Source organism: Ranitomeya imitator, chromosome 4 (assembly GCF_032444005.1).
Source record: "Ranitomeya imitator isolate aRanImi1 chromosome 4, aRanImi1.pri, whole genome shotgun sequence".
Classification (NCBI taxonomy): Eukaryota; Metazoa; Chordata; class Amphibia; order Anura; family Dendrobatidae; genus Ranitomeya; species Ranitomeya imitator.
Window position 1 is genome coordinate 250,515,675 of NC_091285.1, and position 16,736 is coordinate 250,532,410.

The following is a 16,736-nucleotide window of genomic DNA, read 5'->3' on the forward strand; positions in this document are numbered from 1 at the left end:
GCTAGGAATAAAAATTCAGTGAAACCTAGATGCGAACGGGTTCCGTTTGTGTCTACGTATAGTTCAGTGAGCAACCGCATTGGTGACATCATAAAGAATCATTGGACCCTTGTACAACGTGGCCTACCACAAGTCCCTAGTTTTAGAACATTCCCCATGATGTCTTACAGGAGGGGGAAAAATTTGGGTGACAAATTAGTGAAATCCGACTTCAGCACTTCTAGCGTGTCATATCAGCAAACTTTTAGCGCACCAAGACTTGGGAATTTCCCATGCCTTGGTTGCGCATGTTGCAACAACATGCTAAAAGCAGATTCTTTTTGTCACCCCTTGACGGGAAAGAAATTCTATCTAAAAGAGAGATACACCTGCACATCGAGCTATGTCATCTATATGATTACATGCCCATGTGGATTGGTGTATATCGGTGAGACCACCACTGAGATTAGAACACGCATCAGTAAACATAAAAGCACGATCAGAACGGGACTAAAGGTACCTTCACACTAAACAACTTCACAACGATAACGATAGCGATCCGTGACGTTGCAGCATCCTGGCTAGCGATATCGTTGTGTTTGACACGCAGCAGCGATCAGGATCCTGCTGTGATGTCGTTGGTCGGAGCTAGAAGGCCAGAACTTTCTTTCATCGCTGGACTCCCTGCAGACATCGCTGAATCGGCGTGTGTGACACCGATTCAGCGATGTCTTCACTGGTAACTAGGGTAAACATCGGGTTACTAAGTGCAGGGTCGCGCTTAGTAACCCGATGTTTACCCTGGTTACCAGCGTAAAAGTAAAAAAAACAAACACTACATACTTACCTTCAGCTGTCTGTCCCCGGCGCTGTACTTCTCTGCTCTGGCTGTCAGCGCCGGTCAGCCGGAAAGCAGAGCGGTGACATCACCGCTCTGCTTTCCGGCCGTTGTGCTCACAGTCAGTGCGGGAAGCAGAGCGCCGGGGACAGACAGCTGAAGGTAAGTATGTAGTGTTTGTTTTTTTACTTTTACGATGGTAACCAGGGTAAACATCGGGTTACTAAGCGCGGCCCTGCGCTTAGTAACCCGATGTTTACCCTGGTTACCGGGGACCTCGGCATCGTTGGTCGCTGGAGAGCTGTCTGTGTGACAGCTCTCCAGCGACCAAACAGCGACGCTGCAGCGATCGACATCGTTGTCAGTATCGCTGCAGCGTCGCTTAGTGTGAAGGTACCTTAATAGAGTTGCCGGTTCCTAAGCACTTCCTAGAGAACAAGCACTCAGTGAACCAATTAAGATTTAGAGTCATTGACAGTGTTCCAACCTTAAGAAGGGGAGGGGATAGGTTAAAAATGTTAAAAACCAAAGAAATGAGATGGATTTATACTTTAAATGCACTGCAACCAAAGGGTTTGAATATAGACTTTAATCCACAAATTTGCATGCCCTGATTATTTGATGTCCCCTTCTTAGGATCGCCATCGTCTTTGTTTTTAATATGTACAGATATTGCTTTTAACATATATGTGTCTGTTTTTGTTTTTGTGTGTCACCAGATGGACAGCGAATGCGACAGTCGGTGCATGGAATATTAGGATCCTTTACTAGAATTAAATACTGGATTTATACAGTCCTATATCATATATACTAATATTCTGGTTTGTCCAGTCTGGGATTCTCCCCGACTGTCCCATTTGAACTGCCATCATGATATATGTATTAATAATTATGATGCTCTATGGTTGTTCCATGATTGTAAGACTTTTTGGATTATCGATAATATAGATAGAATATATGCTCTGATTATTTTTAGTTAGATGCGGTTTCTCTATTATTAAGCTACATCCTATGTACCAATATGCCCATATAAGCGGATTAGACTCTTCACTAAACTATGGGCTAACATTATGGTGAAGTATGAGCGCTTTGAATAATAATTATGGATGCTATAGCCGAATAGAGCATAACATTGGTGTTCCCTCGGCAACCTATGCGATCTGCGGTTATGCAGTGCTAGCAGTGTTATGTGGTTACTATGGTTACTACAGCTGACCGGAGTGGAGCATCGGAGTTTCCTTGGCAATCCATGTGATCTGCAATCACGTGGGGTTTGCGGTGTGCGTTGCTGGGATGCATCATGCCGGCGCTGAGCTCCTCCCCGTTTAGGCGGGGTTACTCAGCAATGACGTGGGGCGCTGATGCAAGCACACCGCGACCTGTGTCGAGACCAGAAGAGCATGGGGAAGACCAGGGTGAACATTACCAATGACGCTGTAAGTATGTTTCAATGAATGATCTCACTGCATTGGTGGCTTGGGCTGCACACCGATGTATTAGAAGTCCGGATTGGGTGTTTAAGTTATTCAGCGCCAACTACTGCAACTGACTGGGACAACACAGGAAGTCTGACATGAAGCCAAACCCACTGACAAGTGGTTGCTATGGAGATGAACATGCATCATGGAAACATATGGGGCAGAAATAAATAAACACTATATGTTTTGCATTTATGAAGTGATTATTATATTATCATATATAGAGGTGACCTATTTGTATATGATTTACATGTTCACATATATCTGATGTCTGTTTTGCACTTTATTTTTTTGCTTATTTTTTTGTATGTTTTAATGGTGGGCTGGCAGTGATTGGTGATTGGCTCCCTGTGTGGAGTGCACACTATTTAAGACAGCCCACAGCACTATGTTGTATGCTTGAAAAAGGCCGGATGTGCGGCCGAAACGTTGCTACCTCACCATGGCTGGAATAAAGACTTCTCTTTTTAGACAATAACACCAGTTTGGAGCGCTGTTCTTCCTATTCTCTGGATATATGTTTCTCCAGGAGGGTTCCCTGGACTTAAAACGAGCGCCCCTGCAAGTGAGTGCTGTTGGTCACCTGTATGCTGCTTATACTGGGCAATATACTACGTGACTGGGCAATATACTACGTGACTGGGCAATATACTACGTGACTGGGCAATATACTACGTGGCTGGGCAATATACTACGTGACTGGGCAATATACTACGTGGCTGGGCAATATACTACGTGGCTGGGCAATATACTACGTGGCTGGGCAATATACTACGTGGCTGGGCAATATACTACGTGGGCTGTGCAATATACTACGTGGACATGCATACATGCATATTCTAGAATACCCGATGCGTTAGAATCAGGCCACGATCTAGTATACTATATATAGGAGGAGATGACATACAGGTACATACTATATACAGGGGAGATGACACACAGGTATATACTATATACAGGAGGAGATGACACACAGATATATACTATATACAGGAGGAGATGACTTACAGGTATATACTATATATAAGAGGAGATGACACACGTATATACTATATACAAGAGGAGATGACACAGATATATACTATATATAGGAGATGACACAGGTATATACTATATACAGGAGATGACATACAGGTGTATACTATATATAAGGGAGATGACAAGCATGTATATACTGAGGGGAAAATGAGAGGTGTGAGGTGAAAATGAGAGGTGTGAGGTGAAAATAAAAAGGTGTGAGTGCAAAATGAGAGAAGTGAGGGAAAATAGTGGAGTCATTGGAAAATGACAGATGTGAGGTCAAAATGACAAGTGTTAGGTGGGAATAAGATGAGTGAGGGGGAAAATGAGAGATGTAAGGGGGAAAATGAGAGGTGTGATGGGAAAATAAGAGAAGTGAGGTGCTATAACTAACCACATATTTACTATGCCCAGGCAACTGCCGGGCTCTTCAGCTAGTATAATATAAGTTTCAATCAGCTATACTTAAAAAACAGTAACATGACTTGTTAAGTGAGCATTTGCAATGACATTAGATTGGTTTTGGGAAAGGTAAACTCATAGTACAGGAAGAAAACTGAAATTCTGTCCTGTCTTACCCATGACTGACCTCTGCTGGAAAGAACATATGTCCAAAGAAAATACCTTTAAAAGGGAACAGGTCACCATTTTTTTCCAATTTAACCTATGGTCACCACCTTTCAGCCCCAAATGCTGTATAAACTCGTACAGTGGGGGAAATAAGTATTTGATCCCTTGCTGATTTTGTAAGTTTGCCCACTGAAAAAGACATGAACGGTCTATAATTTTAAGGGTGAGTTAATTTTAACATTGAGAGATAGAATATCAAAAATAAAATCCATAAAAGCAAATTGTATATGTTATATAAATTTATTTGCATTTTGCAGTGAGAAATAAGTATTTGATCCCTCTGGCAAACAAGACTTAACACTTGGTGGCAAAACCCCTGTTGGCAAGCACAGCAGACATTTTTTTTGTAGTTGACGATGAGGTTTGTGCACATGTCAGGAGTAATTTCGGTCCACTCCTCTTTGCAGATCATCTAAATCATTAAGATTTTGAGGCTGTTGCTTGGCAACTCAGAGTTTCATCTCCCTCCATACGTTTTCTACGGGACTAAGGTCTGGAGACTGGCTAGGCCACTCCATGACCTTAATGTACTTCTTTTTGAGCCACTCCTTCGTTGCCTGTATGTTTTGGGTCTTGTCTTGCTGAAAGACCGAGCCACCAACCATTTTTAATATCGTGGCGGAGGGAAGGAGGTTGTCACTCAGAATTTTACGGTACATGGCTCCATCCATTCTCCCATTGATGCTGTGAAGTAGTCCTGTGCCCTTAGCAGAGAAACACCCCAAAATATAATGTTTCCACCTCCATGCTTGACAGTGGGGACGTTGTTCTTTGGGTTATGGGCACCATTTCTCTTCCTCCAAACACTGCGAGTTGAGTTAATGGCAAAGATCTCAATTTTTGTCTCATCTGACCACATCACCTTCTCCCAATCACTCACAGAATCATCCAGGTGTTTATTGGCAAACTTCAGACGGGCCTGCACATGTGCTTCCTTAAGCAGGGGGATATTGCAGGCTACTGCAGGATTTTAAACCTTTACAGCGTAATGTGTTACCAATGGTTTTCTTGGTGGCCGTGGTCCCAGCCGCCTTGAGATAATTAACAATTTCTCCCCGTGTAAGTTTAGGCTGATCACTCACCTTCTTCATGATCAAGGATACCCCAATGAGGTGAGATTTTGCATGGTGCCCCAGAACGATGTCAATTGACAGTCATTTTGTATTTCTTCCATTTTCTTACTATTGCACAAACAGTTGTCTCCTTCTCATCCAGCATCTTACTAATGGTTTTGTAGCCCATTCCAGCTTTGTGCTGGTCTATGATCTTGTCCCTGACATCCTTATAAAGCTCTTTGGCCATGATGTAGAGGTTAGAGTCTAACTAATTAATTGAGTCTGTGGACAGGAGTCTTTTATAAAGGTGACTATGTAATACAGTTGTCTGTAGGAGCCAGAACACTTAATCATTGGTAGGGGATCAAATACTTATTTCTCACTGCAAAATGCAACTAAATATATATAATTTATACAATGTGATTTTTCTGGATTTTATTTTTAATATGCCATCTCTCAATATTAAAATTAACCTACCCTTAACCCCTTCATGACCTTGGGATTTTTCATTTTTCCGTGTTTGTTTTTCACTCCCCTCCTTCCCAGAGCCATAACTTTTTTATTTTTCCGTCAATTTGGCCATGTGAGAGCTTATTTTTTGCGGGACGAGTTGTACTTTTGAACGACATCATTGGTTTTAGCATGCCGTGTACTAGAAAATGGGAAAAAAATTCCAAGTGCGGTGAAATTGCAAAAAAAGTGCAGTCCCACACTTGTTTTTTTGTTTGGCTTTTTTGCTAGGTTCACTAAATGCTAAAACTGACCTGCCATTATGATTCTCCAGGTCACTACGAGTTCATAGACGCCGAACATGACTAGGTTATTTTTTACCTAAGTGGTGAAAAAAAATTCCAAACTTTGCTAAAAAAATAAATAAATAAAAATTGCGCCGTTTTCCGATACTTGTAGCGTCTCCATTTTTCATGATCTGGGGTCGGTTGAGGGCTTATTTTTTGCGTGCTGAGATTAAGTTTTTAATGATAGCATTTTGGTGCAGATACGTTCTTTTGATCACCCGTTATTGCATTTTAATGCAATGTCGCAGCGACCAAAAAAACGTAATTCTGACGTTTCGAATTTTTTTCTCGCTACGCCGTTTAGCGATCAGGTTAATGCTTTTTTTTAATTGATAGATCGGGCGATTCTGAACGCGGCGATACCAAATATGTGTAGATTTGATTTTTATTTTGATTGATTTATTTTGATTGGGGCGAAAGGGGGGTGATTTAAAAACTTTTATATTTTTTTTATTTTTTTCAAAATTTTTTTAAACTTTTTTTTTTTTTACTATTGCCATGCTTCAATAGCCTCCATGGGAGGCTAGAAGCAGGCACAGCAGGATCGCCTCTGCTACATAGCAGCGATCTGCTGTTCGCTGCTATGTAGCAGAAAATCAGGTGTGCTGTGAGCGCCGACCACAGGGTGGCGCTCACAGCTACCGGCGATCAGTAACCATAGAGGTCTCAAGGACCTCTATGGTTACAAGGTACAAGCATTGCTGACCTCCGATCATGTGACGAGGGTCGGCGATGCCGTCATTTCCGGCCGCCCGGCCGGATGCGGTAGTTAAATGCCACTGTCTGCGTTTGACAGCGGCATTTAACTAGTTAATAGGTGCGGGCAGATCGCGATTCTGCCCACGCCTATTACGGGCACATGTCAGCTGTTCAAAACAGCTGACATGTCCCAGCTTTGATGCTATCCCGTCCGAGGTCAGAAAGGGGTCAAAATTATAGACTGTTCATGTTTTTGTCAGTGGGCAAACTTACAAAATCAGCAAGCGATCAAATACTTTTTTCCCCCACTGTATGACTCCAATTAGTCCTGCAAGGTAAAAAAAAAAGACCTTTTATTCACCTATGGGGCAGTCCGATCCAATGGGCGTCGCTGGTCTAGGTTCGGGGTCCTACGCATCCACACAGTGCCCCTGGCATCACGCTCCTGCCCAGGTGCACTTCTCTCTGCCCTGACAAGGGTATAGTAAAATATTTCAGTGCACAGGCGCAGGAGCTCTTTTGACCTTTCCCGAAGCATGCGGACTGCAGTACTTTTCTCTGCCCGTGGCAGGGCAAAGAGAACTGCGACTGTGCAGAAGCGCAAAGGGTAACACTGTCTGGATGACAAGATGCGTCAAGCACACGAGGAAGAGAAGGGAGGCATCGTAAGAAGAGCAGAGGCACCAGACCAAGACTAGCGATGCCCATCAAATACTAACTAATAAGTGAGCAAAACAAAAAAAGTTTTTTTATTGGCCTTGCAAGGCGAATTGGAGTCATATGTGCAGAATTGTAGAATGTGGTCACATGGGACTGAAAGATGGTGGCCATAGATTATATCGGAAAAAAAATGGTCACAAGTTCGCTTTAAATTTCACATGCTTGGCCAGAACTTTGACAAGATAAGTAAGCTAAGCTCAATTCTATATGACTGACTTTTTTGCAGCTTATTTCATGAAAATACATAGCTCTGAAGTAGGTTTTGTACATGATGAGAATTATTCTGTAATGTGTTGTCATCAGGTCACAAAAGAAACTTCCTTGTTTCTTCTGCAAAAGTGCAAAACCTAAAACTGCTAAATCATGGGGAGCTTTTCCTCACATGGAGGTAGATTTGCGTTTCTCAAGTTCAACATAAGCAAAAGAGAATAGGCTGCAAATAAGGAGGAGATGCTTTTTTCAAGCTTATTGAATAACTGAAGATTGCATTAATGATACTATTTTGCTCACAAAAAAGATACTGAATTACTACTGCACATTTTACTATGCATGCATACACTTACATTTGACCTTAGATAAGGCGCTTTATCTATTGCTTTTACAATGCGTCTTTTATCAAGTTCTTTACTCTCATCAGCAGACTGACGATTTCTATTTTCTGATTCTTTACCAAGTTCCTAGACAAATAAAAAAAGAGGAATAAATATGTAGCCCCACTCATATTAGAGGATATTAAAATGAGAGCATGAGAAATGTTATGACTTGGCAACAATTAAAGGGGTTGACCAGCCTTAGGCTACAAGTCTATATTCGCTCTGACTTCAAACTTGTGAATCCTCACAACATGCTCACTGCGAGGATTCTGTCTTGCCGGGCGCATGACCGCAAGTAGGTGATTTGCATATATGCAGTCACATGCCAACTAGATGGGTGCATCCTCGCTCAATACAAGTGTATTGAGTAGAGATGGGCGAACACAAACAGTAAAGTTCGGCATCCGTACCGAACACCTACTGTTCGGGAAAGGACACCAAACACGGACTTCACCAGGAAGTTCATGTTACTGTTCGGGTTCGGCTCCCCGATCACTGCGTGTTTTTCGCAAACACTGCTTTAATAGGCGGTAAAATCATTACCGCCGGACAGATAGCTGCATTCCCACATTGTCAAATAACAGTGAGAACCCGCAGCTGTGCTCGGAGGTAAAAAGTTTACCTTTGGTCATTGGTGTCGGCTGATGGGACTACTGCTCCCATCAGCTGACGTCTGCTGCCACTAATAACAGCGAGAGCAGGAGTGGCTGATGGAAGTATTCATCAGCCAGCACCTGCACAGTAAATAAATTAAAAAAATTAAAAAAAACGGCGTGGGTCCCTCTGTTTTTTTGATAACCAGCCAAGCAAAAGTCACAGCTAGGGGCTGCAACAGTCAGTTGTCAGCAAGGCTGGATATCAAGAATAGAGGTGTCCCCACTAAGATTTTTTTAATTATTTAAATAAGTAATTTAAAAATAAAATGGTGTGGTTTCTCCCCAATTTTTGACAACCAACCAAGCTCAAGCAGACAGCTGGAGGCTGGTATTCTCAGGCTGCTAAGGGGCCATAGATATTGAATAAAAATAGCAACCCGCAGCCACCCAGAAAAGGCGCATTTATTACATGTGGCAATTTTGGAACTTTGCCTGTCTATTCCCACTTGCGGTAGCAAGTGGGGTTGATGTGACCTTTGTATTGTCAGGTGACATCAAGTCCACGGCTTAGTAATGGAGAGGTGTCTTTAACCCCTTAATCCCATATGACGTACTATCCCGTCCAGGTGACCTGGGACTTAATTCCCATGGACGGGATAGTACGTCATATGCGATCGGCCGCGCTCACGGGGGGAGCGCGGCCGATCGCGGCCGGGTGTCAGCTGCCTATCGCAGCTGACATCCGGCACTATGTGCCAGGAGCGGTCACGGACCGCTCCCGGCACATTAACCCCCGGCACACCGCGATCAAAGATGATCGCGGTGTGCCGGCGGTGCAGGGAAGCATCGCGCAGGGAGAGGGCTCCCTGCGGGCTTCCCTGAGACGATCGGTACACGGTGATGTGCTCACCGTGTACCGAGCGTCTTCTCCCTGCAGTCCCCGGATCCAAAATGGCCGCCGGGCTGCATCCGGGTCCTGCAGGGAGCACTTCCGGGTCAGGATCAGGCTGCAGCTGCAGCTCTAATCCTGCCCGGCTGTATGTCAGATCACCGATCTAACAGAGTGCTGTGCACACTGTCAGATCGGTGATCTGTGATGTCCCCCCCTGGGACAAAGTGAAAAAGTAAAAAAAAAAATTTCCACACTTGTAAAAAAAAATAAAAAAAAAATTCCTAAATAAAGCAGAAAAAAAAAAATATTATTCCCATAAATACATTTCTTTACATAAAAAAAAAACAAAAAAAACAATAAAAGTACACATATTTAGTATCGCCGCGTCCGTAACGACCCGACCTATAAAACTGGCCCACTAGTTAACCCCTTCAGTGAACACCGTAAGAAAAAAAAAAAAAAAACGAGCCAAAAAACAACGCTTTATTATCATAACGCTGAACAAAAAGTGGAATAACACGCGATCAAAAAGACGGATATAAATAACCATGGTACCTCTGAAAACGTCATCTTGTCCCGCAAAAAACGAGCCGCCATATAGCATCATAACCAAAAAAATAAAAAAGTTATAGTCCTGAGAATAAAGCGATGCCAAAATAATTATTTTTTCTATAAAATAGCTTTTATCGTATAAAAGCGCCAAAACATAAAAAAAATGATATAAATGAGGTATCGCTGTAATCGTACTGACCCGAAGAATAAAACTGCTTCATCAATTTTACCAAACGCGGAACGGTATAAAAGCCTCCCCCAAAAGAAATTCATGAATAGCTGGTTTTTGGTCATTCTGCCTCACAAAAAATCGGAATAAAAAGCGATCAAAAACTGTCACATGTCCGAAAATGTAACCGATAAAAACGTCAACTCGTCCCGCAAAAAACAAGACCTCACATGACTCTGTGGACCAAAATATGGAAAAATTATAGGTCTCAAAATGTGGAGACGCAAAAACTTTTTTGCTATAAAAAGCGTCTTTTAGTGTGTGACGGCTGCCAATCATAAAAATCCGATATAAAAAACTCGCTATAAAAGTAAATCAAACCCCCCTTCATCACCCCCTTAGTTAGGCTAGGTTCACATTGCGTTAATGGGTTAACGCTAACGGACAGCGTTGCACGGCGAAAATGTCACAATTAACGCCGTGCAACGGGTCCGTTAGCACAACCATTGACAGCAATGTGATTTTCGGGTGTAGCGCATCGCTAGAGCGTGCCATTTTCGGCTCGCGCTAGCAAGGTGCCGTTCTTTTGTGGCGCGCCTCAGACGCTGCTTGCAGCGTCCGCGGCGCGCCCGAGGTCCGATCCCCGATCTTCCAGAGCGGGGACGTTAACGCGACCACTAAACACGACACCTAAAAAGACATTGCGTTAGCGCAATCCGCTAGTGCTAAACGGATTTCCCTAATGCAATGTGAACCTAGCCTTAGGGAAAAATAATAAAATTAAAAAAAATGTATTTATTTCCATTTTCCCATTAGGGTTAGGGTTAGGGCTAGGGTTAGGGCTAGGGTTAGGGTTTGTATTACATTTACGGTTGGGATTAGGGTTGGGATTAGAATTAGGGGTGTGTCAGGGTTAGGTGTGTGGTTAGGGTTACAGTTGGGATTAGGGTTAGGGGTGCGTTTGGATTAGGGTTTCAGTTATAATTGGGGGGTTTCCACTGTTTAGGCACATCAGGGGCTCTCCAAACGCGACATGGCGTCCGATCTCAATTCCAGCCAATTCTGCATTGAAAAAGTAAAACAGTGCTCCTTCACTTCCGAGCTCTCCCGTGCGCCCAAACAGGGGTTTACCCCAACATATGGGGTATCATCGTACTCGAGACAAATTGGACAACAACTTTTTGGGTCCAAGTTCTCTTGTTATCCTTGGGAAAATAAAAATTTGGGGGGCTAAAAATCATTTTTGTGGGAAAAAAAAGGATTTTTTATTTTCACGGCTCTGCGTTGTAAACTGTAGTGAAACACTTGGGGGTTCAAAGTTTTCACAACACATCTAGATAAGTTCCATGGGAGGTCTAGTTTCAATATGGGGTCACTTGTGGGTGGTTTCTACTGTTTGGGTACATCAGGGGCTCTGCAAATGCAACGTGACGCCTGCAGACCAATCCATCTAAGTCTGCATTCCAAATGGCGCTCCTTCCCTTCCGAGCTCTGCCATGCGCCCAAACAGTGGTTCCCCCCCACATACGGGGTATCAGCGTACTCAGGACAAATTGAACAACAACTTTTGGGGTCCAATTTATTCTGTTACCCTTGTAAAAATACAAAGCTGGGGGCTAAAAAATCATTTTTGTGAAAAAAAAAAATAATTTTTATTTTCACGGCTCTGCGTTATAAACTGTAGTGAAACACTTAGGGGTTCAAAGTTCTCACAACACATCTAGATAAGTTCCTTGGGAGGTCTAGTTTCTAATATGGGGTCACTTGTGGGGGGTTTGTACTGTTTGGGTACATCAGGGGCTCTGCAAATGCAACGTGACTCCTGCAGACCAATCCATCTAAGTCTGCATTCCAAATGGCGCTCCTTCCCTTCCGAGCTCTGCCATGTGCCCAAACAGTGGTTCCCCCCCACATATGGGGTATCAGCGTACTCAGGACAAATTGGACAACAACTTTTGGGGTCCAATTTATTATGTTACCCTTGTGAAAATACAAAACTGGGGGCTAAAAAATAATTTTTGCGAAAAAAAAAAAAAAATTATTTTAACGGCTCTGCGTTATAAACTGTAGTGAAACATTTGGGGGTTCAAAGCTCTCAAAACACATCTAGATAAGTTCCTTATGGGGTCTAGTTTCCAAAATGGTGTCACTTGTGGGGGGTTTTAATGTTTAGGCACATCAGGGGCTCTCCAAACCAACATGGCGTCCCAACTTAATTCCAGTCAATTTTGCATTGAAAAGTCAAATGGCGCTCCTTCCCTTCCGAGCTCTGCTATGCACCCAAAAAGTGGTTTACCCCCCACATATGGGGTATCGTCGCACTCAGGACAAATTGCACAACAACTTTTGTGGTCTAATTTCTTCTCTTACCCTTGGGAAAATAAAAAATTGGGGGCGAAAAGATCATTTTTGTGAAAAAATAAGATTTTTTATTTTTACGGCTCTGCATTATAAACTTCTGTGAAGCACTTGTTGGGTCAAAGTGCTCACCACACATCTAGATAAGTTCCTTAAGGGGTCTACTTTTCAAAATGGTGTCACTTGTGAGGGGTTCCAATGTTTAGGCACATCAGGGGCTCTCCAAACGCAACATGGCGTCCCATCTCAATTCCAGTCAATTTTGCATTGAAAAGTCAAATGGCGCTCCTTCCCTTCCGAGCTCTGCCATACGCCCAAACAATGGTTTACACCCATATATGGGGTATCAGCGTACTCAGGACAAATTGGCCAACAATTTTTGAGGTCCAATTTCTTCTCTTACTCTTGGGAAAATAAAAAATTGGGGGCGAAAAGATCATTTTTGTGAAAAAATATGATTTTTTATTTTTACGGCTCTGCATTATAAACTTCTGTGAAGCAATTGGTGGGTCAAAGTGGTCACCACACATCTAGATAAGTTCCTTAGGGTGTCTACTTTCCAAAATGGTGTCACTTGTGGGGGGTTTCAATGTTTAGGCACATCAGTGGCTCTCCAAACGCAACATGGCGTCCCATCTCAATTCCTGTCAATTTTGCATTGAAAAGTCAAATGGCGCTCCTTCCCTTCCGAGCTCTGCCATGCGCCCAAACAGTGGTTTACTCCCACATATGGGCTATCAGCGTACTCAGTACAGATTGTACAACAATGTTTGGCATCCATTTTATCCTGTTACCCTTGGTAAAATAAAACAAATTGGAGCTGAAATAAATTTTGTGTGAAAAAAAGTTAAATATTCATTCTTATTTAAACATTCCAAAAATTCCTGTGAAACCCCTGAAGGGTTAATAAACTTCTTGAATGTGGTTTTGAGCACCTTGAGGGGTGCAGTTTTTAGAATGGTCTCACACTTGGGTATTTTCTATCATATAGACCCCTCAAAATGACATCAAATGAGATGTGGTCCCTAAAAAAAAATGGTGTTGTAAAAATGAGAAATTGCTGGTCAACTTTTAACCCTTATAACTCCCTAACAAAAAAAAATTTTGGTTCCAAAATTGTGCTGATGTAAAGTAGACATGTGGGAAATGTTACTTATTAAGTATTTTGCGTGAGATATCTCTGTGATTTAAGGGCATAAAAATTTAAAGTTGGAAAATTGCGAAACTTTCTAAATTTTCGCCAAATTTCCGTTTTTTTCACAAATAAACGCAAGTTATATCGAATAAATGTTACTACTAAAATGAAGTACAATATGTCACGAGAAAACAATGTCAGAATCGCCAAGATCCGTTGAAGCGTTCCAGAGTTATAACCTCATAAAGGGACAGTGGTCAGAATTGTAAAAATTGGCCCGGTCATTAACGTGCAAACCACCCTCGGGGCTTAAGGGGTTAAGACACCTCTCCATTACTAATCCTACAGTTGTATGGTAAATAAAGACACAGCCAGAATAAAGTCCTTTATTTGAAATAAAACAAAATACACTTTTACTTTTTTATTTAAAAATAAACACAGTTATACTCACATAACGCCCATTCCATTGAATCCTTCGTCTAATGAAATAAAACAAAAATAAAATACAATATCCCTCACTTGTCTGTCGTTCTGTCCCATGCCATAATCCATGTCTGGGGGATAAACAGTTTTCAACCTGGGCGGTGTCAAGATGCGACTGTACAGGCCTAGGACCACTGATGAATGAGCTGCCGTGAGTGTAGCATCAGTGACTAGAGGTGAGATCATCGAGGTTACCACCGCTCACTGAAAATGCATTCCCGGCTGGCCCAATGAACTGTGGTGACCTTGGTGAGATCCCCGCTAGCACAGTGAAAAAGTTTCACGGTGCAGAGGTGAGTTCACCGCAGTTAAAATTCATCGCAGTTCAAGTTCTCCTGGTGAATTGCAGTGAACTCCTCTCTGCACTGTGAGACTTTTTCTCAGTGTGCTCAGTGTTCTCGATGATGCCACCGCAAATCACTGATACTGCGCTCGCAGAAGCTCATTCATCAGTGGTTCTCAGCCTGGATGGTTGCATCTTGGCACTATCCAGGATGAAAACTATTTGTCCCTCAGACATGGATTATAGTGTGGGAAAGAACGCAGTTTTTAATGATTTATTTAAATAATTAAAAAAAAAAAAAATTGGCGTTGCTGAAGCTGACAGCTGAGTGTTGCCTGGCTGGTTATCAAAAATACAGAGGAACCCACACAATTTTTTTTTCAATTATTTATATACAGCGCAGGCGCCGGCTGATGAATACTCCCATCAGGCGCTGCCTGCTCTCGCTCTTATTAGCAGCAGCAGGCGTCGGCTGATGGGAGCATTAGTCCCGTCCGCTGACACCAGTGACTGAAGGTAAACTTTATAGCTTCGATCACAACTGAGCGCTCATGCTGTCTTTTGACAATGTGGGAAACGCGGCTGTCTAATCAGCGGTGATGATCCGGGTTTGGTCCGGGTACTGTTCTGGTACCCAAATCCAAACCTTTTGTAATTGTTTGGCCGAACCTGAACATCCAGGTGTCCGCCCATCTCTAGTATCGAGTGAGGCCAGACACATTCTAGTCAGATTGTGGTCAAAAGAACACAAATCATACACTCGTGGTCACATAACTGCCTGCATCCGGTGCACAATGTAAGGATTCACAGTGACTTCAGACTTGTAGCCTAAGGCTGGACAATGCCTTTAAGGAAATACTGCTGGTTACTCCATTTTACTTAAAACCTTATTAACATGTGCTACCTGTTCAGCATCTCCCTCCCCTGTCTTGCTCCTAAGTTTCCTACTTTTTCCTACACAAACATGATGTCTTTATGTATATCAAAGTAACTTTTACATGTTTTAAATGGAACCTCTCATTAGATTCAGGTTGCCCAAACCACAAACAGCATGCATCACAGCCGAGTTGTGTGACTATAGCCAGATATGTTTTACTCTAAAATTCAATGTCGTTTCAAAGACAACAGTTTGAAAGGCAAACCGGAGACTTTAGAAAGACACTCGACAAGTCTGGTGTGATCCCTGAAGAGAGTCTACTTGCCTTGCTCCCCTTGTCCGACGGGTGTCTGCCTATGTACAGTACACAAATGTGAGAACAGTCAGTCAACCAACTTACCAGAGCAAGGAAAAGCTGTTGGGGGACAGCATTGGACTAGTCAGGTTTCTTCATATATCCACCTGCCAGCTCTTCAAACTACGTTTCTTTTGAAACATGTAAAAGTCTGTAATCACACAGCTTGGCTCGGATTCATGCTGCCGTGATTCAGTCAGCATAAATCTAATTATAGGCTCACTTTAATATTAATTATGAATACTTAAAATGTAAGACCACAGTTGCATTGATTAATTTATTCCATATACATCATTTATCAACACTATTTCTTACTTTACACAGTCGTAAAAAGCCACAGATTCATCTTGTGCTATCTGATAAATCTGACAGATTTTTAGATTATCTAGGTTAAATTTGCACCACCTATTAGTTTACTTTATTGGTGCAGGGTCACCTTTTAGAATATTCCCATTTTCTGAACAATCACATTTCTTTTTGACAAGGCCATGCCCCAAAAAATGGTGGAAGTCATAAAAGAAAGGTTTTAGAAGCAAATTACACCAGAGCTCTTGCATACTTAGATTGATAAATATTCCTCAATATAACAATTAAAAGTCATGACAAATAAGTGCTAGTTCATCCCTGTACAGACCTGAGAAATTTTGGCCAGTTCTGTTATTGCCTGCTTATTTCCAGGTTCAAGTTTTAGTACCATCTCAAAATCTACAAGAGAACAAATAAAAGTTAATAACTTGAAGGTAGTGCAAGAGTACATGCTAGAAGTTATCTCAAGGTCAGCGCAGCGGTGCTTACTACTGCTATCACATTAAGGATGTTGGGGATTTTATAATATTTGGTAAGATTGCAGAATAATTGTATAGTGTAATGGCCATCAGACTCCATCCATCCAACTTCACCTTCTCTTGCTTCTTCCAGGTTCCCAAGCATTACCCTTGCAGTCCCTCTTCTGGCAAAGGCTTTTCCATATGAAGTATCTAAAGCTATTGCTTGCGTGCAGTCCTCCTCTGCATCCTTGTATCTGAATGAAATAGAAACAGATGAATGCCTTCTGGAGATTCAGTGTATTTGGATGTCATCCATACATTAAGTCAGGTCTTCTACTGATGCTCATAAGTGAAATAATAATATTCCCTATAAAACGGGAGCAGAGAAGAAACTGTACTTAGGAAAAAAATGAGAAGACCATCGATTCCTGAGCATTAACCTTCTTCTGACCTCTCTCTT

General features: G+C 42.3%; 1 protein-coding gene across 1 annotated transcript in view; it reads right to left on the reverse strand.

Moving 5' to 3' along the window:
* RPAP3 (RNA polymerase II associated protein 3) overlaps positions 1–16,736 on the reverse strand; it is a 113,698-nt gene that overhangs the window by 46,420 nt on the left and 50,542 nt on the right. Inside the window, exons 10-12 of the mRNA XM_069764489.1 lie at positions 16,409–16,530; positions 16,144–16,214; positions 7,780–7,893 (exon numbers count right to left, since the gene is read on the reverse strand). Of these exons, the coding sequence (XP_069620590.1) occupies positions 7,780–7,893; positions 16,144–16,214; positions 16,409–16,530 (307 nt within the window). The remainder of the gene's footprint in view (positions 1–7,779; positions 7,894–16,143; positions 16,215–16,408; positions 16,531–16,736) is intronic.